Genomic DNA, 25,065 nt, shown 5'->3' on the forward strand with positions numbered 1-25,065 from the left:
CCCTTCATGAACACATCTTACGGGTTCACTAGCATTATAGATGATTAAGGGTTCTTATAATATGGATTTTATGCCCTCAGGGTGACAAAACACTAGGGCGCCTGCTGTCTTCTGCCCAAAGACTCAATGCATGGTCAATGTCCAACGACGAATATTGCAAATCATAAAACTGCTGTGGAAGCGCAGACATGACAACTGGGACCTGTTTCTCCGCAATGGCAGTATGCAATACCTTTTCCAATCGACGAGCAAAGTACCACCTCTGGCCACAGGTTTTGAGCCCATAAATTAGAAGGTCGAGAGAGCGAGGAATTTCGACCGACAGGACTTTTGCATGAACTTCGTTTTGATCAGCGACACTTTACTAAGTTCAGTGACACAAAACTTACCTAGGTAGAACCTTGCGGCGACAAATATACAAAATATCATATGCGGGCTCATGTTCTCCAGATCTGCGTCATTGATAGCGCGAATAACCGTGCTCATGTCATCACAAGCATTCAAACACCTTTGTATCGCGTGGTACCACGGCCCATGAACTTCAGCTAGACCTTTTGGAGGAAGTGCAAGTCTCTGATATAACGCAATGATAGCACTATTCATGTAAGTATTAGAATGAGACATTCCCAGAGGATACTCACGCATTGAAGGTCACTGCACTTAGCACCACAGTTGAATCGTGGCCCAGATAGTTCGTCTCAAGATTTGAGTTTCTCCATTTGTTTAATGCTTCATCCACAGTTATGCACTGTGACTGCCATCGTGCTCTGTCAACTGCGGAGGTCGCATCATATGATTGTTGTAAGAAGAGATGGACTTGGTATAGTTGATGCGTAACCAAGTTTAGGTAAACCGAGAAGGCAGATGATACTTCAGAATCATCAAATGACGAGATGGAAGTCGTTTTTTCCGGAAAAGCCCACACCGCTTCGTTACAGGGGAACCACAATTCGCTTTCAGGAAGTGATAGGCTGAGATTCCACCCTGCACCTAGAGAAGACATACTGTCGAGTACTTCTGTCATCCAATATGCCCGGATCTTCTCTTCTTGTTCTATCAAAGATGTTGGGACTGGGATCATTCGTGGAGGCAATGTCGACAGCTTATTAAAATTGTCGAACTTATTTGCCACGAGATCACGCAGCCCAAGCTGAACTCCCATTCTGGATTTGCGTCAGTATATAACTATCTTTGATATGCGAACTACCCACCTTTTACATAATGCCACCAAGTTCCAGAATTCAGAAAGTCTCCCAGCTCCATAATCAATAGTCGTTACAATCAAGACAGCTTGAAGAGAAGGGAGTGATAGAGCACTAATAGCTTGCAGGATGACCTGCTTTCGAAACTTCTCCGATATTTGACTTCGTGTTTCTCGAGAGATTGGATTTGACAAAGACCAATGGGGCAGAGTAACAGCAATGATGGCTTTCAGTACAATGTAAATAGGAGAGTCCTCCAATGCAGCTGTGTCTTCGATTGTTCCGATGACGGAAAGCCTGTGGAGAATTGGAAACCAAGGGTGGTAGCGTTCGAACCAGGCATTGCATAAATCATTCAAAATTGACTGGGAAAAGACGTCACGTTCAGACTCCTCGACTGAGCGGTCCATTTGCGATGCCGGGGACGACACATAAAACCCCCGGTCATGTTGACTTGACGGGCTAACATCTTCGGGGGTGGAAACACTAGCATGAACTAAATCTAGGCCCATCTGTCAGCTATAATGAAATTTAGTGAGGCTTGATTAAACCTTACTGGCTGGGTGCTGGGACTTGAAGTCAAAAAACTCCTGTTCCAATCTATCTATTGTCCTATTAGCGCCATACCCAAGCACTTCCCTATATTCTAACTTAGTCTGCTCTCAAGTGACGAAACATATCCCGCGCGAAGTCCCCTTTTCTTTTGGGGCCGGACGTATAAGCAAGCTGTGCCGATTTCCTTGCATAGTCCGCAAGTCGGCTGCTTTCTGTCACACTTGACCTTTCTTTGACGGCACGAAGAGCACCTAGAGCAGTACACGGCCCGGATTAGCATGGGTCTTGAAATACTCAAAACGCGTAATGAACTTGGTGCATCTCGGGGTCTCAAACCTCGGCCAGTCGCAAGAAAAGTACCTTTGCATGAAGCCGGGTATAATCCTGTACCTGAACCATACTTTCGGCCTACGTAAGAGTATGCCATCTTCGTGGTTGATTCGGACAGCTGAGATAAGGGGAATTCGGAAGGAGATAATACGGAAACCGAAATACATACACTACTTTGCTTGGCTCCATAATTTCGTTCTTGTCGTTTCTTTCGATGGGACTTGTATAAGGATGTAAATTCTAGTAGAGACTCATACCTACGCAAGGAGGATGATCCGCAATCTGTGCTTGCATAATCCACTCCACTTTGGGGCACTGGCGGGGGTGGGGGAATACGGCGAATGAAAAGCGGGTCATGCGTGCAAACGTTTCTCCGCATCCCCGCAAACTTGATCCTTGAGGAAGAAGAATCGCCGGGCCATTTCCATTTCTACTCAGCTCGAATGTAGATCTGGTTGATATACGTGCGGCTGGCATCGTCATGCTAAGGGCCATGTAGGGACCGGTAAAGTGAGCACGTGAAAAGGCCGTATCATAACACCGTTTATGTGGCAGGGGTTCCGGGCCATGTTGTCCCTGTCTTGACTCGCTCAGACTCGGAGCTTAAAACTCTCGGTAACTTTGCTTCGCGAATGACTTGCGCCCAATCTGATGACAATCAATCGTATTGGAAAGACTTGGAAGAAAGGAAGCGATTCACAATCTGCAGCAATTCCTATTATTTCGGCCAAATCACACGTAATTCACAAGTGTGAATACTTTGCTTTTACTTTGTGACATTCCTTTGAGTAGTTGAAGTCTTCAGGGGCATGGCCAGTCGATTTTGGTCTTGATTGGTAGCTATTATCAACTCTTACCAAGGAATCGGGCTCTTTCCCCGGCGGCTGCAGCGTGAGTCTAGCAATTTGAGGCTTTTACGAAAGTACAGTAGCAATGCCCCTGGTGCCTCAATTGGCTGTCAGCTCGGCTGGAGTCCCAGGAAAAAGGCCCCGGTCATGTACCCCATACCCCGCTACTGCCCCAGCCACTAGGGGTGACTAGTACGAGTATCGGAAACAAGAAAGCCTGGTATTTATTGAGTTCTACCTTATGTTGGTGAATTATTTCCATGCTCTCGTTCCTTTTCCGTCAGATTGTACTTTCTATAAGTAGTGGAAAGTCTCGCCTCCTTTTCCTCGGGCCATCTCGACTTTTTCCATAGGTGAACCATCTTCAATATGGCGATCAAGAACCAACTCACTGGGAGACGCTTGGAAATTGCTCTTACTGCTACCAACGCTGCTGCACAGTCTTGGTACGGATATGACCAAGGTGTCATCAGTGGCATCTTGATCAGTAAATTCTTTATCAATACTTTCCCACAAACAAAGAACTCCGATATCCAGGGCATTACCGCCAGCTGTTTTTCGGTTAGTGTTATTTCAATATACCTGTAGTTATAGAAGCTAATAGAAATTACAGCTTGGAAACCTTGCAGGCTGCTTGCTTGCCGCTCTTTTCGGTGATCGTCTCGGTCGTAAAAATACCCTCCGGGCAGGGGCATTCTTCTCAACAGTCGGTGCCATCCTTCAATTCTCATCATATCATTTCCCTCAGTTCATCGCTGGGCGTGTGATTAATGGGATGGGCAACGGTATGTCTCCTCTGCACGGACTACTACGTGGACTCTAACATCTCTATTTGTAGGATTGATCAGTTCTACCTGTGGAATGTACCAGGCTGAGTCGTGCAGAGGGCCAAGGCGAGGAAAGCTTTCTGTCATAGTTGTGCTTCATAATGTCGTATTCTACTGCATCGCAAGCTGGCTCACTCTTGCATTCTCTTACATCAACACATCAGCCCAATGGAGAGTTCCACTGGCTCTCCAAGTAAGTCAGAAATGGGAAACTTTACCAGATATTTAGATACTAACACAAACCGAACCTAGTTGGTACCATGTATTGTGATGTGCTCTTTGCTTCCACTTCTTCCGGAATCACCTCGATGGCTAGTGATGAAAGATATGCGAGATGATGCGCACGAAGCTCTGCGGCGCTACCTTGGAGAGAATTTGCCTCTAGATGATCCCACAGTCATCAATGAACTCTTATCTATCGAAGAAGCTTACAACATCGAAAAGCAATCCCGCATAACCTTGAAAGAGGTTGTGCTCTCCCGGGACAGAAGTGGACACTTGAAGAGACTCCTACTCGGGTGCGGAGGACAGTTCATGCAGCAGTTTGGAGGAATCAACGCTTTGAACTACTATTTCCCAATCATCTTGACAGAGAATATTGGTCTCAGCGAGTTTATGGCCAGAGTCCTCACTGGATGCAATGCTACTTCTTACATGATATCATCTGGGCTCTGTTTCTGGATGATTGAGCGATTTGGTAGAAGATCACTCATGTTGAGCGGGCTTGTCCTTCAATGTGGAGCTTACGTGATGGTTGCCCTGGCTGTTGGTCTTCTTGCTACCGCACCTTTTCAAGTAAGCCATTTTCTCTTCCTCCCTCTGTTATATACACGCTGACAAGTATAAGTGGGGTGCCGTTGCAATCACGTTCCTCTTCTTCTACTATGCTGCATTCGGCTGCACTTGGGGCATGGTTCCATGGGTATACCAAGCCGAGGTCAACTCACTGGCTATGCGAACCACTGGATCAGCTGCGGCAACTGCAACGAATTGGTTATTTGGTTTCGTTTGCACACAGTTTACACCTACTGGCATCCGAAACATCGGATATAGGTTTTACATCAGTAGGTCTCCTATAAAAATAACTCTTATACCTACCAATCGCTTACGCTAGAACAGTATTTGCTGCCTTCAATCTACTTTTTATCCCAGTCGTCTACTTTCTGTACCCAGAGACTGCAAACCGAACTCTGGAGGATATTGACGAGTACTTTGACGTGGATTCCGGCCATACAACTATCATTCCTTTTAGCGACAAAGCCACAAAATCCACAGCTCGCCCACAAGAAGCTCTTGACGCGGAAGTCAGACGTGTTACGGTTGCTGATAAGAAAGTTGCCGCTCAAAAGAGCAGCGTATTTCACATCGAGCAAGTAGACCAACATGAGAATTGAGAATTGAGAATCGGAGATAGTCATATTGTTGTAGCCTGTAAGTGGCAAGTGGCAAAGCTTATAAAGCCTGTGGCGAAGCTTAGAAATAGCTATTTCTAAGCAGGTGGCAAAGCTTAGAAATAGGGCTTGAAGAGCCCTATATATACAGCATACTTCCCACTGTAGAACAGCAGTCAATTCAAGTTATTACCCCTAGAAACAACACATATCAATTGGTGCGAGATTTAGTCCCCAAACCTTGCAAATCATGTCGGCTTTCGCAAAAGCTTATTAAGCCGCATACAGATACCTTTTCTAAGGAATATTTTTAGTGCTTTAAATGAAATTTTGTCGTGCTTCAAATACTCAACTTAAATTGACTAGTATCCCACCAGTCCTGTCCGACATGGCTTTGACCACTCTTGCATCCTCGACCACGCGTTGTCATTGATTTGAAGGAGGTGTATAAAATCTCCCATCCAGTCTGGAAAATCCTCCCACACAGTATACTATAGTGCCTTACGCAACCCTAAAATATCATCCCCTTTACACCGGCGATAGAGATCTACAAGCTGCTCCTTCGCATAGAACTTCTTAGCGTCATGTGGACTTGATCAGCATTTCTAATTCTGCTACCGCTTATTATTAGCTACGCTAAGAGTTATAATGATTCAAGGCTTCACCTCCGTTTAGTAAATTTTATAGTGCATTGGAAGTATAAGCATAAAGTACAGCAATCGCAAAACATAAGCACCGTATGCGTTTAAACCTACGTCTTACTGATTAGCTTATAAGTATTAACTACCTGCTTTATTCAAGATGGGCCGAGAACCGAGTCAGCTTCAGGGTGACAGGCACCCGACGCGGGAAAGTTACCTACCTCCCCTCCCCGCAAAACTTGCCCCGCCCCCGCCACATCCATCCTGCAAGATGACCTACCCCCCACACCCTTTATTTAGTACTGTATGTACCCCGCCATGTTTCGCCGGGCCATGTCTCGCCCGCGAACTGGTTCTCGCGATAATAATAAATCCCGAAAAGGGGTTCGGATTCAGGTTGTGGCCTTGATAATCAGATCGAGATGGTGTACTGGACGCTCTATATCCAATCTCTAGGATATAAGAGACCGTCTGAACTCTTCCTCATCCGCCCTTTTACCTCAATAACCCATCCTCTTCCCTCACCTCACTTACTCATTCTTCATCCATCATATCACATCCTATTATATCCTTCGCGATGTTCGCAGAACGCCACACGATCCAACTGCCTTCCGCGCCCCTCACCCCGCCAATCATCCAAGTGAAAAAAGAATTGCCCTTCCAAATCGCCCAGCAATACATCACCAAGCTCGAATCCATCCTTGCATCTAACGATGTCAGCGCCCTTCCCAGCGTCATGCACGCAGACTCCTGGTGGCGCGACATGCTCACCTTTTCCTGGGACATACGCACGATCCACGGCCTAGACAAGATCTCGGATTACTTTACCTCAAATCTCGCTGAGACCGGACTATACAACTTGAAGCTCCGAGAGACAGGGAAATTTGCGCCTAGTATCTCGTCGCCTATTGCCGGTTTGGAATGGCTGGAGTCGATGTTTGATTTTGAGACCAAGGTGGGACGCGGGTCGGGTATGATTAGACTTGTGCAGGGGAGCGATGGAGTGTGGAAGGGGTATATGATGTATACTGCTCTGCAAGAGCTGAAGGGGTTTGAGGAGGGGAAAGGTGATAAGAGACCGCATGGAAGTAAAGAGTATGATGTGGAACAGGGGAACTGGCAGGAGAGGAGGGACAAGGAAAAAGAGTTTGTGGACAGCGAGCCAGACGTGTTTGTTGTTGGTGCTGGTAAGTGAAAGCTCTGTCATGGTTTGAAGAAGTATACTGATGGAAAACAGGACAATCTGGGTTGAATCTCGGAGCTCGACTTAAAGCCATGGGCCTTTCTTCTCTTCTGATTGACAAGAATGAGCGTGTTGGTGATAATTGGCGCAACAGATATAGAGTAAGCCAGCATCCAGCACCGTACACACTGCTTCATAAAGCTAATTGATTCCATCGACCTTGATAACGCATGACCCAGTTCAATATACCCATATGGCATTCCTGCCCTTTCCCTCCAACTGGCCACTCTTCACTCCAAAGGACAAGCTCGGCGACTTCTTCGAATCCTACGCCTCCCTCATGGAGCTTAATGTCTGGACCAAAACCACCATCTCCTCCGCCTCTTTCGATGACACGACCAAGATCTGGACCATCACCGTTACCCGAGGCGACGGCGCAACCCGTACTTTGCACCCCAAGCACGTCGTGTTCGCTACCGGCCATGCAGGAGAGGCAAAAATTCCTTCTTTCCCCGGCCAGAATACCTTCAAAGGCCTAGCACACCATGCCTCTTTCCACCAGGATGCCAAGCTCGCAGGTGATATGAAGGGTAAGAAAGTCGTAGTGGTCGGAACAGGTAACTCTGGCCACGACATCTCGCAGAATTACCAGATGGCCGGCGCAGATGTAACCATGGTGCAGCGAGCAGGTACATACGTGATATCCGCATCAAAGGGGCTATTCATGCTCCACGAAGGAATGTACGACGAGACCGGTCCCCCCATCGAGGATGCCGACATCGCCGGGCAATCCCTTCCCATCCCAGCACAATTCACATTGAATGTTGGGTTGACGGAAAAGATCAAGGAGGCAGAGAAAGAGAGTCTGGATGGATTAGTCAAGGCCGGCTTCAAGCTGGACTTTGGCGATGATAAGAGTGGTATCTATCGAAAGTACATCACGCGCGGAGGTGGGTATTATATCGATATCGGTGCCAGTCAACTTATCATCGACGGTAAAATCAAGGTTCAGCAAAGCCCTGACGGCATCTCTCATTTCGAGCCAAACGCACTCGTGTTGGCGGATGGGACGAAGCTGGAGGCTGATATTGTTGTTTTGGCGACGGGTTATGACAACATGCGGACGAGCGCGAGGAAGGTTTTCGGGGATGAGATTGCAAACCGGTGCAAGGATGTGTGGGATCTGGATGAAGAAGGAGAAGTCAATACAGTAAGTTGTTCAATTTGACAATCTTAAACACCATGCACTTTCTAACAGGAATCTGCAGATGTGGAGGCCGAGTGGACACCCAAACTTCTGGTTTATGGGAGGTAGTCTTGCGCTTTGCAGAACTTACTCGAGGTTTGTGGCTTTGCAGATCATGGCCGTTGAGAAAGGCCTCAGCCGTTAAATGAGAGCCCGGGTTGGCTGTATAGAACTAGGAAAAATTAATATTCCTGGGTTTGTACCAAGTGTAAGCACAAGATAAGTACGTGCAGAAATGACATACCGAATCAGGGAACGAAAGCAACTTCAAACCATAATCTAATGCTGCACACACCTCTCTAGCCCTTTTAAATACCATTTACTCACTTGGGCGTCCTCTCTCTGAGCCAACGACCTCATATTATGCACAGTGTGCTTTGTTGATCATTGAGTTGGCGGCTGAGTTTCGCGGAGTCATGGGCATATATACATATATATAAACATTATACCTCATTACTTTCCGGCCAAATCAAGCCGATCCTGTTTTGCAACAAGTGATCCTATTTGCTTCAGCATGTCTTGCATCCTATATGGTTTCGTCATCACATCGTCCTATATAAATGTTAGCAGCATACAACTCCATTCGGGAGCTGGGCGAATTCACCATTCCAGCCTCCATCGAGGCCATGATCTGATCTTTCCTCGCATTAGCCGTCACAGCAAGTACAGGGATGTGGTGATTTATCATTCCCTGTGCCTGATGCTCCCTAATCCTCTTCACGCAACTCAATCCATCCATTACCGGCATTTCGAGGTCCATGAGAATGACATGCAGTCGCCCATTTTCTCCAGTCGAGCCTTCCCAATATTCTGTTTGGCGAATAAAATCCAGTGCCTCTTCTCCGTGGTTCGCGACATCGACTATGTGGCCCGCCTTTCGAAGTTGTTTTGAGACCACCTTTTGGTTTACCAAGTTATCCTCTACGACAAGAACATGAAAGCTGCTTGGTGGGTGGGATGCTTGGGGGACGGGGCTGAGGGAGACATCTATCTTCAAGTTTGACAATTGCGGCTCATCAAGTAACGCAGGCAACTTTACTCCGCAAGCTTCCCTTAGCTCGTCTTCTCGCACATGAAGTTGCACATCGGATCGTTCAGGCAACCCTGTCAGAGGTGGGGTCGTTCGACGTGTCTTGATATAGAACTGAAATGTAGACCCTTTTCCTCTTTCCGAGGCAACACCAATCTCACCGCCATGCATCTCAGCAAGTTGCTGGGAGATGAAGAGGCCCAATCCTGAGCCACCGTATTGAACGTGGGTTTTCGGACTAGCTTGTTGAAACAAGCTGAAGAGGCGCTTCTTTTCCTCGATGGTGAGACCACGGCCGGTGTCTGTAACCGCGATTGTGAAGTAGATGACTTCACCATCACCCCACTCAGGATTTCCAGTTTGATCTTGACTGTCAGTATTCTTGCGAATGTATTCGACTCCAAATTCGTTTGGCACTGATGGCTTAATACAAGAAGCTCCGATGGTGATTTTGATGTGCCGCTGTGCTTCTATTCGCGTGAATTTTATCGCATTGGTCATCAAGTTTATGAAAACCTGAAGGACTCGACTTGGATCGAGCAATGTCCAGTTAATGTCAAGGAGTTGAAGTGTTTTCTGTTCAACGAAGTCGAGTCTTACATCTGCTCGCTTCACTTCGGCTTGGAACATTTTCAAAGCGCCTCGGACAAGCTGGATCGGCTGCGACGGCTCTGGAGATACCAAGAGGAGCTTGGAGTCAAGTCGAGACAGAGTTAAGATGTCATCTATAATACGTTTTTGGTGCATAGCGCAGTAAATAATGATTTCGGCAGCTTCCATGGCGTCATCCAGCAGATGAAGTGGTTTTTGGAACCCCATATTTGAATTTGCAGAACTATTTTCGATCGACGAGGGCTTCTTGAGATCGGAGGTATATTTTTTGAGTGAAGTGGTAATTTCATCAGCGCAACCAATGAGCGCTGAGAGCGGATTGCGCATTTCGTGCCTAGATTGATGTGTGATCAGTTGAGCCCGTCGAGCCGATAAAAGAGTGAACCCACGAGGTCATATCAACGAAGCGTTCCTGCTGGGTTTTCATCTCAATTGCCTGATCCATTCTCTTTCTCAATTGATTCTCCGACCACTTCAACCCGCTTATGTCAGTGATACAAGACATCACCGTCGACACCTCGCCACGTTCATCCTGGTCGGGGTACAACGCCACCAGGATATGAGTAAACCCCTCTTGAGGATTGCCATCTAGGTCAAGGTCAGGTGCGGTCCATTGTGTGATCATTCTGGTTTGTATGGTGGTGGGTTGCTTGTCGTGGATCATCTGCGCCCAAACGCCTGATAATAGCTCCGATTCTCCATCTGCAAGCACCGTTTCCCAGGCCCCCTGTTCACTTCCGATGCCTAGCATTGTCAAGTTCGTCCAAATATCATTAGCAGATAGTACTTTGCCATTAGTATCTTGGATTGCCAGCCCAATAGGGGCTCGACTTGCGAATCTGGCGAACTTTGTTTCACTATCCGAAAGCTCTTTGTGTAGCCTTTCTCGATCTAAAGCTTCTTGCCTAGCTAAATTTCGTCTCCTCTCGACTTCTTCGCGGAGAATCATGGCTGAAAGTTGCGGCATCGTAATTTGTTGAGTGAGTAGATGAATAAAATTCTGATAATCCTCATCAAACGGTCTCCGCGGGTTCAACGCAAGAATCAAAAATGCAAGAGCACTCTCTGTATTGGCGGGGATGATTGGACAGATCACGCCCTGAGTAGGACGACCATAGCCACGCCATTCTATGGGTTGCATTGTGTCTGGTATAGGGATCAGAGTTGGCGCTCTTTCCTCCAAGGCTTTGCGCACCCATGGACCAAGCTCAGATTGATCCTCGTGATCCAACTCGATGGTCTCTGGAGCTAAAGCATGCCCCGACGCGATCCCTACGCAGCCTTCAAGAGAGCATTGTATTTCGCTAGCGAGAATAGATTGGGGAGACTTTGATTCGCCGCTTCCCTTCCTTGGAGCACAGGAATAAAGCAGCGCAAAGGGAATATCTATAACTGCACTCTGAATTCCTGTTATTAGGCCCTTCCACATTTCCTGGATTGAGCTTGCTTCAGACAGCTCCCGACTGAGTAACCTGACGGTAGACTTCCTTCGATCTGATAACACTTCTCTCGTCACTTCGACGACTGGACGTTAGGATATCAGTCAGCATTGCATAGTAGATCTTGGGAGTTGAAATACTGTCGCAATGAAATAGAGACACTTTTCAGAAGCAGTTGACTTTCACGACATGTCTAGAGAGTAAACCACTCTGGAAATATCCGAAATAAAATATATCACGCCGAGAGGGTGACTTACCTGTAGCATAGATCCCGACCACCCAACCTTCTGGGCCTATGACGGGGATTGACTTCCAGTTAAAATATGTTTCTTCGAGGAAACCATGTCTGTAGAGCATTAAACAATCGTTTCTTTCAAAAAGGGCCTCCCCAGTTTCACGCTGGGTAACCAATAACCCGTCGAAACGGTCCCAAATCTCGGGCATTCCGACATACGGATCCTGACCTTGAAGCGCCGGGTGCTTGTTGCCTATGAGCGGCGCAAAATATTCATTGTAAATAACAGTATTCTCATCTCCCCAAAAAATCAACGCTGGGGCGTGGTCCTGAACAACCAATAAGACCATTTGCTTCAGCTGGATAGGCCACGTTGAGATAGGACCAAGTGGTGACTTGTCCCAATCGACACCGAGGATGGACTTCTGGAACGGGGTGATGTCTTGCGGATGAGGTTTTGAGATCCAGTCGAATATTTTCCTCGATAGGTTGTTACGACGAGCACGCGCAGCCTCGACCTCGACCTTGGAGCTGTGATGGTTGTCCATGTCCGTTGTTCACGTGCCTGCTTATCCAAAAAGAGACTCTCCTTGCCATCGTTCTCAATCGCAAGGCTTTGTCGCGCACTGTATGTACACCTTTGGCCGCTCACTCACCTAGGTATGTAGGTAGGTATGTACCTATAGATAGGTAGGTAGGTAGATAAGGTAGGCCAAGGTAGGATGGTAGAATGGTAAGAATACGAAGAATGAATCTTTGAGTTGGCGCAATGCTGTGCTGTACTGTGGGCCTGTCCTCTCGTGTAATGATCTCATAGGCGATTTACGTTGTGGTAATGCAATGTGATGGATGTCAAGAATGAATTCGTCTCCCAGCAACGTGACTGATAAAAGGCGGCGTCGTGGTGTTCGTTGACTTTGTGCAAGCAAGTAACAGAGCGAGAGAAGAGAAAGAAAAACAGAGAGGGAAGAGAGAGAAGATAGAGAATACAGAGAAGAGAGAGTCAGGAAACAGGACTAGAATGGTTGATCAACGAGGTAGAAAAGTATAAATGGTGATGCGATCGCCGGAAAAGTGTCTGGATCAAGATAGTGTGGGGTCGTGGCGCAGGGTTAAAGTCTAGATCGCCCGCTAATATGTGTACCTAGGTACCTTCGTGGTTAGTACCGTACATGACGCTGTATGCGCCTTCCATTATCAAATTTGGTAGTGACTATAATAAATATAACTCATAGAAAAACACAGTGGTGTGTCTATTGCTTTAGTTTAGACCAGTTTATGGTTGCTAAAGAGGGCCAGGCCTTACTTCAAAGTCCAACTGAGTTCCATATCAGGGCTTTGCATTCTTCCTATACTGGCATGTAAGTATAATAAATACAACTTTCTGTCTGTGCCCGCCAAAGATACCCCATCCTTTAACCTATTCAATCGGTATTCCACCGTACCTATATGCCGACACAAGCAACTCATCCAACTCAAATCCGCCGGCCGTGCCGTGCTGTCATTCCCAGGCCTAAATCAAAGCCCAAGTCCATGCAGGGGGTATACACAAATGATCGAATCGCGCCTATAATTCACCAGCGCCATCCCATTGATGCTGTGAAACTTCCGAGCCTCTTCCCTCCTATGAATTCAACCCCAAAACGCCATCCATCCATTGCAACACTCACAAAACATTAACTCCCAAGTCAAAAAACAAAAATAAGGGAGGTCCAAATCTAAAACACAAAAACAAGAACGTCAATTGGCAAATTTGATGAAGACCGAACGCCGTTTGATGGAAAATGCGCCGATTCCAGCTCGCTCGCCCACGCTGGATCAGTGATTTCGTAAACATAAATCATTTAGGTGGGGTATTCGCTATCGTGGGGGTAGTGCCACCGCTGCGGGGAGAAGAGGGGGGCAAAGATTGGTGTTTGGCTATCAGTGCCATTTTGCGGCGGAGGGTTACAAGGCGGGTGCGGATCATGCTTGTGACTAATCTGTGTCAGTAAAAGCCAGTAATTGAGGGGGTGTGTTGAAGTGGACTATGGGCAAAGCTTACCTTTATGTACAGAAGCTACATCTTCCACCTTGAAAAAGCCGTTGCTGTTACCAGCCACACTCTCCTGACCCATCAGACTCGAACTCCTCTTCCGCTGCGGTGGACTTGTATCTTCATCCGTCTCCAGGACAGCCTCTAACATCCTAATCGCGGTAATGTAAGAGATCTCGCAGCCGGGAAGATCCTCATTGGCGATTTCGTTGATTGCGGCAGAGCGGCTCATCTCCAACGCACGGTCATACATTAGCTTCTCCGCCGATACACCGGTACTCAAAACAACACCATCTGTTGACGAAGCACCGGCGAGGCGCGAGGCACTGGTGTGATTACTGGGATGTCCAGGATGGTCTTCTGGTAACTGCTTCTGTGCCTCGATAAGCTTTAACCTAACGAACTCTGCCTTCTCTAATACTTCGTTGAAGCGATTTCGAACCCATTGTACGGCGCCGTTGATGCGGGCTCCAGGGGCGCTGTCGGATCTCATGGTCTGACCGGAAATGAGCACTTCGCCTCGATATTTCCGTGCCCACCATGCACCAGCTATGTCCATGGATTTCGCAAGAAGTGAGAGAGCTTTGACGTATAATACGAGAGCTTCTTCAGAAAGAGCTACTATAGCTTCAACTGTGAGGCCATCGTCCTCATCAACAAAATCAGTAGGTTTGTCAGGCAAAGCGCCTCCGAGTCCGTGATCCATAGAAGGTGCTAGTGGGATCAGTTGCTTATATTTGACTTCCGCAAAGCCATACACAACATCGCTTCTCGTGGCGGCTTCCTCGACTATATTAACAATCTTCTGGTCCTCATCGATGGGGCCAATGGGTTTGCCGTCTCCAATTAGGCCAACAGTGCCATGTGAGGTTGGGTAAGCTGGAAATGGGCTATACAATTGAGGTGGTGAGACTCCTTTGCCGCTCAACGGAGGGGTCCATGCTACGCCAAACATCCTTAGACTGGCGCCACTGATGGCCTTTGCAATTGCTGAAGTTGTTGAAGGGCTCCCATATGACCTCCCAAATGAATTCTGTTGCTGGGGTACTACCTCTGGGCGTGGCTTCCCCTGCGCAATCTGAACTGCCCTCGAAGGCGACGCTGGAACCGCCCCCGTCGACGAAATAGGAACGCCTTGTGTTGTAGCTCTTCTCGTCACATGGCCAGCCCCAGGTCGGGAAGAGACGGAAGCTCTACGGCTCTGCAAGTTAGGACTTGCCGCCATTTCATCCGCAAAAGCATTGACCTCCACAGCCCGCCTCTCGACCAAAACATACTCACGTGCATCACGCACCGCCTGCTCAGCTTCGGCGATTGCGTCTCGGCTTTGAGGGTTACCCCCTAATCGTTCTCCTTTGGGACCTTCATCGTGTGACGACTGTCTTGATGCAGTTGATCGCTGATCCCTCGATGTAGGATTGAAGGCGTGTGAAGGAGGCCGGCTACCCTGAAGAGTCTCCGCATTTGGAGCTGTTGCAGCAGCAGCAATGGCTGGGCGCCTTTGTTCCCGAGAGCCTGATTGAGCCTGAGCACTGACACGCGGAGGAGTTCCTGCTAGCTGTCGGACTGGTTCTGCAATTTGATTTTTAGGCGATGGTGGCATAGGTCGTTCCCTAGGGGATGAAGACTGAACAGGTTCGCTCCTCACTGCAGGCTTACGGTTGCTTCTTGTCGATGAGGTACGTGCTATCGACGCTACTTCTGACCTAGTCGATTGCCGGATCTCACTTGGTCGATCGTCCCCAACTAAGCCAGGAATAGGTTCGACAACAACACGGTGGTTGAAAAAGTCTTCAAAGGGGATTCGCTCTACGGGTTGTCGCTTCAACAATGACATTATCAACTCTTTCATTCCCGAGGTTACAACTGCTTCCTTGGGGAATTTGATCTTATCCTCCCCTTGCTCGATTTTGCGAAGAAGCTCAACGTGATTCGATGCACGGAACGGTGGTCTCCCAAATGCCATTTCATATAATACTGTGCCTACTGACCAGAGATCTGCTTTGGCGTCATATTTCTCATATCGTAGTATCTCTGGGGCCATGTACAGAGGCGAGCCACACAACGTTTCAGCAAGAGAGGTCGAAGGAAGTGAACGAGCAAATCCAAAATCCGCAATCTTGAGCATTGGCAAGGAGGTAAGACCAACAATGGGGACCAGGGTCTTCTCACTTGCACTCATTACTAGAGGTGGATCCTTGGCGCTTTCCATATATTGGGGCGATGGCAATATAAGTAGGTTCTGTGGCTTAACGTCTCGATGGATGAAATTCCGGTCTCTCAAAAATTCCATCGCACTGGCAAGTTGTTTGAGAAAATGCCGGACTATGACCTCGTTCAACCCTCCAGCTGGTGGCATGGGGTATCTTCTAACCATGTCTCTAAGTGCTGGGTTGTCTGCCAATTTATCCCTCTTTTTGATGAAATACGACAGGTCACCAAGCTCGCAATACTCCATCACCAAATGTATATGGGACGCTGACTCTCGGCAATCGATCAGGGCAACGATGTGGGGATGGTGGAGGCCTTTGAGGATCTCGATTTCGCAGTAGAGGTTCTCCTTGAGCTTCTTGTTGAGCTTCGCTAGGTTGACTGACTTGATGGCAACGAGAGCTCCGGTAGCCTGTAGAGATGGGGATTAGCAGGAGTATACCAATGATGATAGAATTGGTCCATTGAAGATGAACCCGAAGCTCATAGGAGCTCCATCAGCATACTGACCTTGTGAGTGCCTCTGTAGACCGTAGCAAAGCTACCCTTGCCTATCTCGTCTTCTATTGTGAAGGAACCAACAGATTTATCACCCGTCCTCGTCCGTCTAGATGACGAAGACGGGGGCGGTTGGGCCGCCATGGTTGTGATTCGGGGCTCCTGTTGGCAGAATCCTCGATGTGATCCTGAAGATGACTTCGAGTACTACCGGGAGAGATGGGGGTAGAGACTCGATGTGATTTCGTTCTGCATGTACACAGAAAGCTTTGAGGATGAATGGCGGATAGGGTTGCAAAGTAGCACAGGGCTTGTTCGTGGTACTAGAAGGCGGAGACGGATGTACAATCTGCTCAGATGATGGTAGGCAGAGGAAGCGAGCGAGTAGCTTGAGCTGAGTGGTCAGGCAACGCTGTTGGTCTTGCGCAAAAGAATGCCTCAAGATAGACCAAAGCGGTAGTTGGTCGGAAGAAGGTGCCTGGACTGGTGGCTGCTGTGGTCTGTGGTTTGAGGTAGCTCTTCGGCTGGCTTTGCTGTAGGTAGGCTTCCCGGGGAGGCGGCTGGAGATGCGTTGTCGTGAGTACTTGCGGGGATCTTGTAGGGAAGGGGGCAGTTATTGGGTTGGGATGGGATGGCAGTCAACAAGGTGAAGGTGAGTGCAGGGTGCAGAGACGAGGCTGCACAGGTTGCAGGGTCTCGAGTAACGAATGGGGGTGAGGGCAGCTATACCGAGTTCAAGTTAATGACTCGACGGGCAAGCAAGAATGATAATATATCTGATATGACACGACTGCGGATGGAATGGAGCAGTACTACATGCGTGGATAATAGGGGTGAATATGTGTATGTGGGAGGAAGTGGTAGTGAAGTAGAAGTGAAGTAGAGAAGCAGCAGAAGGCGGAGGCAGTGGCAGTGGCAGTCACATTGACTGATTACCTCCGATAGAGTCACGATCCGATCCATTTGTGATGCATCCTAAAGGCGGCACTCATTATGGCATCTTTCCGTTATGCTCACTCCGCTTGCCCCATTCAAGACTTGGTGCCGCTTTTTCAACGGCCAAACCCGGCCACCGTACACGTAGTGAACCTGAGATGGCGCGATAAAGCTAGCAACCGTCACTGCATTGTGATGAGAGATAACAGAACAGCAATGAATCGTTTCTCACTGTTTACTCTAGCAGCTGCCTATAAGACTGTAGCAAAGGCACACTTTACGAATTTCACTGTCCGATTACGGCGTGAGCAGGAATAGAAAGAAGCATTGACAGGATGGATGCATTATATCCATACCACCAGATACCATATTAGTCACTACGTTTGCCTCAACCTAGGTATACAGTACGTACCCAGATCACCCTTAACTCGTCTCATCAATACTATACACATTTCTTTGTTATAATATATATATATATATATCTGGACTTGATCATTTGTAACTTAGCGTCTCTCTTTGTCTATCACTCTACCCCACTTCATTTCACTTCGATCACCAGCTCTTGATCTATCTACTACCCGTAGCTCGAATACACGCCAAGCACATCACACTCACACTGCACACCATCACGGTCAAGAGTGGCACCATCCCCATCCCCGATTCCATGTCTCTGATGCACCCCCTTTATTTTAACGTTCTCTCCTGCAGTCAGAGCCGGGCCACGGAGTCAGGTACATGCAGAATGGCCTTTTTGCCTCCCGTTTGCAGCTTGACTCGGTCACGTTCCGAGTCTTACGGCCAAGGTAAGCTGGTCAACCAATTGGGATATCCCATCCGAACGAGAGAGCAACTCCAATTCAACCGTCGTCCTATTATCTATAAATTAAAGGCATATCTATGCACGCATTTAGATGAAGCAATTGCAGCGAGATAGGTCTAGACTCAGCAACAAAGGCTGAATCACGTGCGGGTATTCACATGACCTCAAGTGTCTTACAACGATAAGGCTTTGAGGCTGGTGGCTATTGCAGGGGTTTCAAGTCAGAGGATGTTTAGTACCTGGATGACTTGACTGTTCCAACTATTTTACGTCAAAACCTGCATATGAGAATGCAACTAGCCCAGATCACGCTCCTGAAAATATGAGATGGATAATAAAAAAGACAAATTAATACTCTATATTAACGGTGAAGGATGCAGGCAATGAGTAATACAATATTGAAATGCACATATCATATAAAAAGGCAATTACTTGTTTGGCATCCTCTAAAGGCAACGCAACTTAGACAAGCTCTTAAGCGCTCTTGGGGGAATAAATACACTTGAAGATAGGAGAATGTGACGAATTTACCATCAAGTTGAAATCGCATAAACGAAGCTAGGCTCTAAACATATATCTAGTCATAACAAGAAAAGTATAGTCAGAAAGCAAATTGACATGTTTAAAAAAAGGAAATCTTTACAACGATCCTGCCTAGTAAGCACCTCGATGTGATTTAAAAGAGTAAAAATGCATAATCTTCTAGAATTGAGCATCGCGTCGTTTCCTTTAAGAGCAACGCTAACTAAGCTTATAAGTAAAGCACGCGGGAAAGGCACGTGATCAAATAAGTGACATCAAGAAAGCAAGATACCACAGGTGCTGTGCCACTAATGTACATTCGCAGCTGAGCAGGAATCCAGCCATATATAATAGTACTTTGACTGAAAAAAAGCCAGCTAAACGCAACAGGCATCCATCCAACATCTCACTTAGACTCCACTAAACCAAAGCGTATACTCCGTAAAAACCGCTCCAATAAACAAGGTTATTCGACCAATCGAAACGCCCTTTCTCCCCCCACTACCTACATACACATACCCATGGACTACATGCCTTGTAAAACCCTCCCTATACCTACACACCTACCATTCAAACTAACAAACACCATCCACCCAGCCATAAACTCAACCCACACATCCACCACCAACACCCCCCTCCCCCCATCCGTAGACGCCGCATCCGCGCTCGCCCTCCTGCACAACCACCCCGCCTTCCAAAGCCTACAGCCCCTCCTCGTAAAAAACACCATCATCCCCATCCCTGCTACCCCCGCAACCTCATGGCTCGTAGCCGAAGCCCAGTCCCTCGCGCAGGCGAACGGGAACGCGAGCGTCGAGTACCGCGAGGTGTCGGTCGCTGTGCCGATGGGTCCGTTTACTAACACCGTTGTGACGACGTCTGCGTTTGTGGATACGGAGGATGGCTTGATTATTGTGTTCCAGGCGCCGTTGGGGCTGCATGGTGTTAATCGGTTCCGGGTTGTGAGGGAGGGGCAAGGTGAGGGTGGAGGTTTGGTATTGATTGAGGAGGCGAGGTTGATTGGTTATAGGCTTATGATGCCTTTTGTGGTGAAGACGGAGCAGGAGAGTCATGGGGAGGCTGGGAGGGCGTTTGGGAGGAAACTGGTTGAGATGAAGGGGGAAGAAGGGGAAGGGGAAGGGGAAGGGGAAATAGTTAGAAAGTGAGGATTATGATACATGATTCGATGTAGTACAAGGAATAGATATCCATCTCATCTCTACCTACCTGCTACCTCCTTCCGCAAACCATTCATGTCACGCCGCCTCGCCAATCTTTCCGTCTTCTCTTTTGAGAAATTCTCATATTCCCCCTTCCTCGCCTTCTTGTAGCTCAGCTTCTCCCACTTGTCAAACTCAGCAGCAGTGCACCCACTTTGTGTCATAGCACATTCAAGTCCGTCGGGACACGGTCTTTCCAATATTCCACATTTATCTTAAATTTTTCTCCTGCTGGATCCTCTCATATTGCACAGAAACTCTCTGCTATTCTGTCCCCCTCCTTGCGTACTCTCTCTCGCGCTCGCTGCACACCGTCCATCGTGCCGCATTTGCTGGATGCTAGTCGCAAATCGCACACCGCATAATCATGTAATGTATAAACATATGTTTAGATGATTAGTTAAAGCCAATTGACCCACAAGTAAGCAATTTTTCTCTTCGGAGACCGATAGTCCGTTACGATGTTGGCACTACCAATATATAGTCCTATGCTGCTGGTCACGCCACAAATAGCATGATTAGAGGTACCTAGTGCCTTAGGTAGTTTAGTAGACAAACACGGCGAGGCGGTGATGTATACTATGCATGGCGAGTTCTCCATAAGCAGGTATATAAATGTAGGTATTGATGGGGATCACGATAAATGGATAAGGTAGTCGTCCGTGGGTGGTTGAGGGCATTGACACATTGTTGCGTCATATTGGCCTACCTTGGTCATGGAGTAGAAAGAGCTGGACATCAATCTTTACTGTAAATCTTGGCTTCAAGTCTTCCATTGCTAAGGATCGACATCGTACACAACATCCGTACGTATGACATACTTGGCCGAAGGTGCAGCTCCCTTTCGAACGCCAGTCCCTTCGTGTAATAGACTGCCCTCAGTCTCTCCATGTGGAAACATTGCCACGCTACCTTGAATAGGCTTGACGGGATATGCATTCATGGAGCCTTCTCTCGCGCTTGGCAGGAAGAAAGTTGTTTCCCCAGCTTCGAATTCATCGTTCAGGTAGATGAGGAATGTGAAGAGCGAAGATTGCTTCGCCGTAGGCGGGGACGAGTCGTATATGTACTTGTCGTTGGAATCAATGCCGGAAGGTGGCCAAGCACCATCTAGACTGGTTAGCTTGTGTAAAGACAAACATGTTTGACTGGGAACTTACCAATATGGGCTCGGTATTCAGCGCCAGGGACATATCTGTATACCCTGAATCTGCGATTCAACCCTCTTACTTTCTTCCCACCAACATCTTTGGGCACGAAAGACTGGACTCTACCCCACAACTTCGCACAGAATGCATTGTCGACAATCCAGTAGAAATTGTGGGCTAGAATACTGCTCTCTTCGCCTTCTGCACGTATTGGGGCATCTGGCGTGAAGCCAATCGTTTCTGCCGCAGCAATGATCTTCGTGCACTCTTCGGGTGACAATATATCCTTCAACAGATGTAAATTCGGAACTATAGGGTGTTTGTGATGGCTCGATTTAGGTGGGGTTGTAGAGAGTGGTATAGCGTCGTCGTTGGAGGCATGAAGTATTGCAGGGTGTAAATTCGCAGGTCTCCGCAGCAGACCCGGTGTCTCTTCGATTATCCGGAATTCCGACTTTATGTCTGCCGGCAACGAAGAGAAAATGCTGCCGTCTCGAACAGAGGCATAAGTCTCCTTGCTAGATGTAGACGCACTCCTCAGATCCCATAAACTTCTCGGCACAATGGGTCCTGCTGACATAGTCCCCTCTGATGTGTAGTCGGTCGGGCCAGTCAGTCGTAAGATGGCATCAAGCACTATCAACAACTCCTCCTCTGTCGGTGACCTCTTATGCCCTCCCTTGAGCTGTTCTGCCAGTCCACTGACGACATCGAGATCTCGCACCCATCGACACAGCGCTCCCAACTTCGGTGCCTTTCCCCTAATCCGCATCTCCGCAAGCAAAATACGAGCCTCTGTATATCCTCCATCTGCGAGAGCTCCGCTAATACGTGCCGTGAGATTTGTGTCCACTTCACCAATTGTTAGTGGATGGTTCCTCGATTTGTGCTGGAGGGGGGCAAACCAGCAGCATTGAAGCCCGTGGTGCAAGCCTGGCGGAACTCATACACAGCTGTCCTCAGCTCTCTGCATGCTTTCGATTTGATGACAATTGGGTTCTCCGCCAAGGTGTGGAGAGTATCAATGGCCAGTTCTATGTCGTCGTCGGTGATGCCAATAGCCTGAATAGTCTTAGGTTCATGGGCTGCAGTCTCTGGCGGAGGAGTGACAACTGTTGCGCTCTTCAGCTTTTTGGGATTGGAATCATTCTGCGACTCCTGGGCCTTTCTTTTTGACTTCGCTTTACTCATATTGATTCAAGTTGAGCTTTTAATGAGATTGAAAGATCTGGAAAAATTGAGGGGAGGGGTCGGGTCGGGTCGAAGTATCCAAGGCGGTGTGGGGTTGCAAAATGTCGCCGTCCCCGCCACATTCTCTCTTCTCTCTGCAGCCACACCAAACTCCCTCGACTCCACAACGCAGACCATTCTCTCACAAAAAGAAGCGCCATGGTACACAACTCTACGGAAACTACAATTAGCATACAAAGCACTAATTTAATGCAAAGCATCAGTCCGAAGTATCAGGACGTTGGTTGAAACTCATCTACCTACAGAAGAAAGTTCAAGAAACCCGTTCTCGGCCAGCTCTGCAAGTAGTTGAAGAGTTGATCTCCATCGCGGCTTGACTCTATATATGAGTTACACCCCACATCTCTACCAGCCGTCTCTTGCCGAGTAACCCTGAGCCTTTCGGTGTGGCTAATGATAGCCAGGGAGTCGAGGCTAGACAACTACCTGAGGAAGCCTCAATGAAGCAGAAGGCGGAATCAGCCAGCAAAGTAACCCTCAGTCAAAGTGCTGTAATGTCTCAGAGGGTCGACTCTTGCCGGAAGATATTCCCCAACAAGCACAAACCTCAAAGCAACTAAAAAAAAAGGTGGACAAATCTTTCCCACTTCAAGCTCGAGCTGCCATCACGTGAGCATACAGTACTTCTTTTGTCACATCAGCAAGCAAGTGAGGGGCAGGTTATAGAAGATAGTGGGATTGAGACTAATACATACATAGATCTACATAGCGCTGAACTGTGAGGCACCATTGGTGTACCCAGATCTGCTGGCTCCTCAGGTAAACTTTGAGTAGCACCTTGATGGGTAGTTTGCTGCAAGAACGGCCGAAACGGAAAAGGGAGAAACAACCACAATCTTTCTAATGACAGAAGCATTTCTAAGAGTTTCGCCCTGGGATTTTGATTGTTGCTGTCCCAACCTTCCCATGTCTTGGATCCTGATGTTACTCAACAGTTGCTTGTTGAATACAAGAGCTTTATGAAGAAGATGAACCTTCCATGATTGAATCCCCCCACTCAGTTTGATAGCTGTTTGTTGTCTTAAACTTTTCCCTGCAGTTGCATATGCAGGTAGACCTGCTCGTTGTCCAAGTGGGCTGGCAGTTTCTCCAGTTTCTCCATCCATCTACTATGTAAGCTGAAGTTTCCTACTTTGAACAAAAGGAAACCCAAGAAAAGTCTTAACTGGGTTCCCTTGAAGTCTCCTGGCTACTCTTCATACAGCATCATTCACAATTGCAGCCTAACGAGCAAATGCTTTGAACTTTTATTCACCCAGGGAAACAACCAAGTTCAATCAACCCTGACTCTTCGCATTTGCCTTCCGCTGGCCCTTTTATACTACCATCAATAAGTCCTAGCCTCCATCATATCACAATTCCACATTCGTAACACGTATCAAGGCGATCTCTACCATTCAGTAACTCTCTCACGATGTGTTCTGAAGCGACCGACACCGATGCAAAAAGTGTCTCCGTCACCCTAGCAGATGATACTTCATCCCTAGAAGCACAATCACACGTCGAGCAAGTCCTCTCCTTGTACCGCAGCCTTTGCAAGCAACCGGATTTACGACCGTGTACTTCTATCAATGCAATATTCAACGAGCTCGTGGGGTTATGTACCCAAACTATGAGCAAGAATGTTACCGAAGCGGCAAGTCATTTTCCCGTATCATATAAGATATAAGAGAATGTGACTAACTTAAACTAGATCCTAGAAAAGGCGAAGATAAAAGAGATACTCCCGGGTTTGAGGGCTCTCTGCGCAGAAGCGGAATGCTACCTCGAGTTTCAGTGGGCGGATATCATCTCCAAAGGCGCCAACACGCAGGAAGGTAAGAATTCACCTTTCCAGTCTCCCACTTCCCCTCGCACACATAATAAACAGGACAATAACAACATTTCCAGCCCATAAGCTTCTTGCTACTTTCCCCTACTACTCCAACTACATCGATCTTACACGCCTGGAACTAGCGGCTCTCCAAACAGTAGATCCGACCCCACCGCGACAGATTGCCTTCGTTGGGAGCGGTCCCTTGCCATTGACTTCGCTATGTCTCCTATCGTCACTCAACGAAAATTCCCCTAAGACCTTGATCCAATCATTGCTTTCTTACCTTCCGTCTTGGCTGAATCCCACGGCGCCAGAACGACCCGAAGTGTCAATTCTCAATATCGACAACAACGCGTCTGCGCTGAGACAATCTGAGTGGTTGTGTATGAAGCTTGGAAAAATGGGTATGTTTCATTCTTTCTACCTCGCTCATATCCCCAGCTCTGGACTTTAGTTCACCCCATTCCACCCCAATAAAACCCCACCTCCTCATACCCACCCATTCATCCATCCACTCACACATTTATACCAATCCCAAATTCCCACTGATCAATCCTACCCACCCAGCCAAACAAATGTCCTTCTCCCTCTCCTGCGCCTCCACCCCCCCACCCCTCCACGCCTTCTCAGTCGTCTACCTAGCGGCTCTCGTCGGGGCCTCACAACCCGAAAAAGAAACCCTCGTGCAAAAGGTCGTTGGGCAGATGAAGGAAGGCGCCCTGCTCGTTATCAGGACAAGTTGGGGGCTGAGGAGCTTGCTGTATCCGGACTTCGACTGCACGACCGAGGGCATCCTCTCCGTGCTGGATATTTGTGTCGTGGTGCACCCGTATGGGCATGTTGTTAATTCGGTTATTGTTGGAAGGGTGAAGGCCAGAACCAGGGCCATGACTTTGGCAGAATCTGCAATTTCCGTGTAGGAATTGAGAGCTGCTTGTGAGCGTGCATACATCAACATTTGCATCGTGGAGGTTGGAAACAAGGTACCGGAATTTAGATTCATCACAGCATAGACTTGGAGTGATTGGAAGAGCTGCATTATCAATACTAAATACAATAAAATTCGTTC

At 47.8% G+C, this 25,065-nt stretch overlaps 7 protein-coding genes across 7 annotated transcripts; 3 read left to right on the forward strand and 4 right to left on the reverse strand.

The window, feature by feature from the left end:
• Positions 1 to 76: 76 nt before the first annotated feature.
• On the reverse strand, positions 77 to 1,612 carry LHYA1_G005590 (uncharacterized protein; the record flags this gene model as incomplete). The annotated part of the gene is made up of 4 exons (XM_031150534.1): positions 77 to 339; positions 390 to 595; positions 642 to 1,163; positions 1,212 to 1,612. 4 exons carry the CDS (start codon positions 1,610 to 1,612, stop codon positions 77 to 79), a joined length of 1,392 nt encoding a protein of 463 aa, XP_031005292.1.
• A 4,759-nt stretch (positions 1,613 to 6,371) lies between these two features.
• Positions 6,372 to 8,368, forward strand: YUC3 (putative indole-3-pyruvate monooxygenase; the record flags this gene model as incomplete). The annotated part of the gene is made up of 4 exons (XM_031150535.1): positions 6,372 to 6,981; positions 7,032 to 7,112; positions 7,217 to 8,187; positions 8,246 to 8,368. The coding sequence occupies 4 exons, from the start codon at positions 6,372 to 6,374 to the stop codon at positions 8,366 to 8,368; spliced, it is 1,785 nt and encodes a 594-aa protein (XP_031005291.1).
• Positions 8,369 to 8,676: 308 nt separating this feature from the next.
• On the reverse strand, positions 8,677 to 12,087 carry dhkK_3 (Hybrid signal transduction histidine kinase K; the record flags this gene model as incomplete). The annotated part of the gene is made up of 4 exons (XM_031150536.1): positions 8,677 to 8,775; positions 8,828 to 10,199; positions 10,255 to 11,389; positions 11,562 to 12,087. The coding sequence occupies 4 exons, from the start codon at positions 12,085 to 12,087 to the stop codon at positions 8,677 to 8,679; spliced, it is 3,132 nt and encodes a 1,043-aa protein (XP_031005294.1).
• Positions 12,088 to 13,379: 1,292 nt separating this feature from the next.
• On the reverse strand, positions 13,380 to 16,427 carry ATG1 (Serine/threonine-protein kinase; the record flags this gene model as incomplete). Its single annotated transcript, XM_031150537.1, has 3 exons — positions 13,380 to 13,516; positions 13,584 to 16,197; positions 16,296 to 16,427. 3 exons carry the CDS (start codon positions 16,425 to 16,427, stop codon positions 13,380 to 13,382), a joined length of 2,883 nt encoding a protein of 960 aa, XP_031005293.1.
• A 2,655-nt stretch (positions 16,428 to 19,082) lies between these two features.
• LHYA1_G005594 (uncharacterized protein) lies at positions 19,083 to 19,727 on the forward strand (the record flags this gene model as incomplete). The annotated part of the gene is made up of 2 exons (XM_031150538.1): positions 19,083 to 19,098; positions 19,159 to 19,727. 2 exons carry the CDS (start codon positions 19,083 to 19,085, stop codon positions 19,725 to 19,727), a joined length of 585 nt encoding a protein of 194 aa, XP_031005288.1.
• Positions 19,728 to 20,559: 832 nt separating this feature from the next.
• LHYA1_G005595 (uncharacterized protein) lies at positions 20,560 to 22,120 on the reverse strand (the record flags this gene model as incomplete). The annotated part of the gene is made up of 3 exons (XM_031150539.1): positions 20,560 to 20,891; positions 20,942 to 21,781; positions 21,835 to 22,120. 3 exons carry the CDS (start codon positions 22,118 to 22,120, stop codon positions 20,560 to 20,562), a joined length of 1,458 nt encoding a protein of 485 aa, XP_031005287.1.
• A 1,474-nt stretch (positions 22,121 to 23,594) lies between these two features.
• NAS4 (putative nicotianamine synthase) lies at positions 23,595 to 24,916 on the forward strand (the record flags this gene model as incomplete). Its single annotated transcript, XM_031150540.1, has 4 exons — positions 23,595 to 23,820; positions 23,881 to 23,997; positions 24,071 to 24,400; positions 24,627 to 24,916. The coding sequence occupies 4 exons, from the start codon at positions 23,595 to 23,597 to the stop codon at positions 24,914 to 24,916; spliced, it is 963 nt and encodes a 320-aa protein (XP_031005290.1).
• Positions 24,917 to 25,065: the final 149 nt, after the last annotated feature.

This window comes from Lachnellula hyalina (assembly GCF_007821495.1).
Source record: "Lachnellula hyalina strain CBS 185.66 chromosome Unknown contig00068, whole genome shotgun sequence".
NCBI lineage: Eukaryota > Fungi > Ascomycota > Leotiomycetes > Helotiales > Lachnaceae > Lachnellula > Lachnellula hyalina.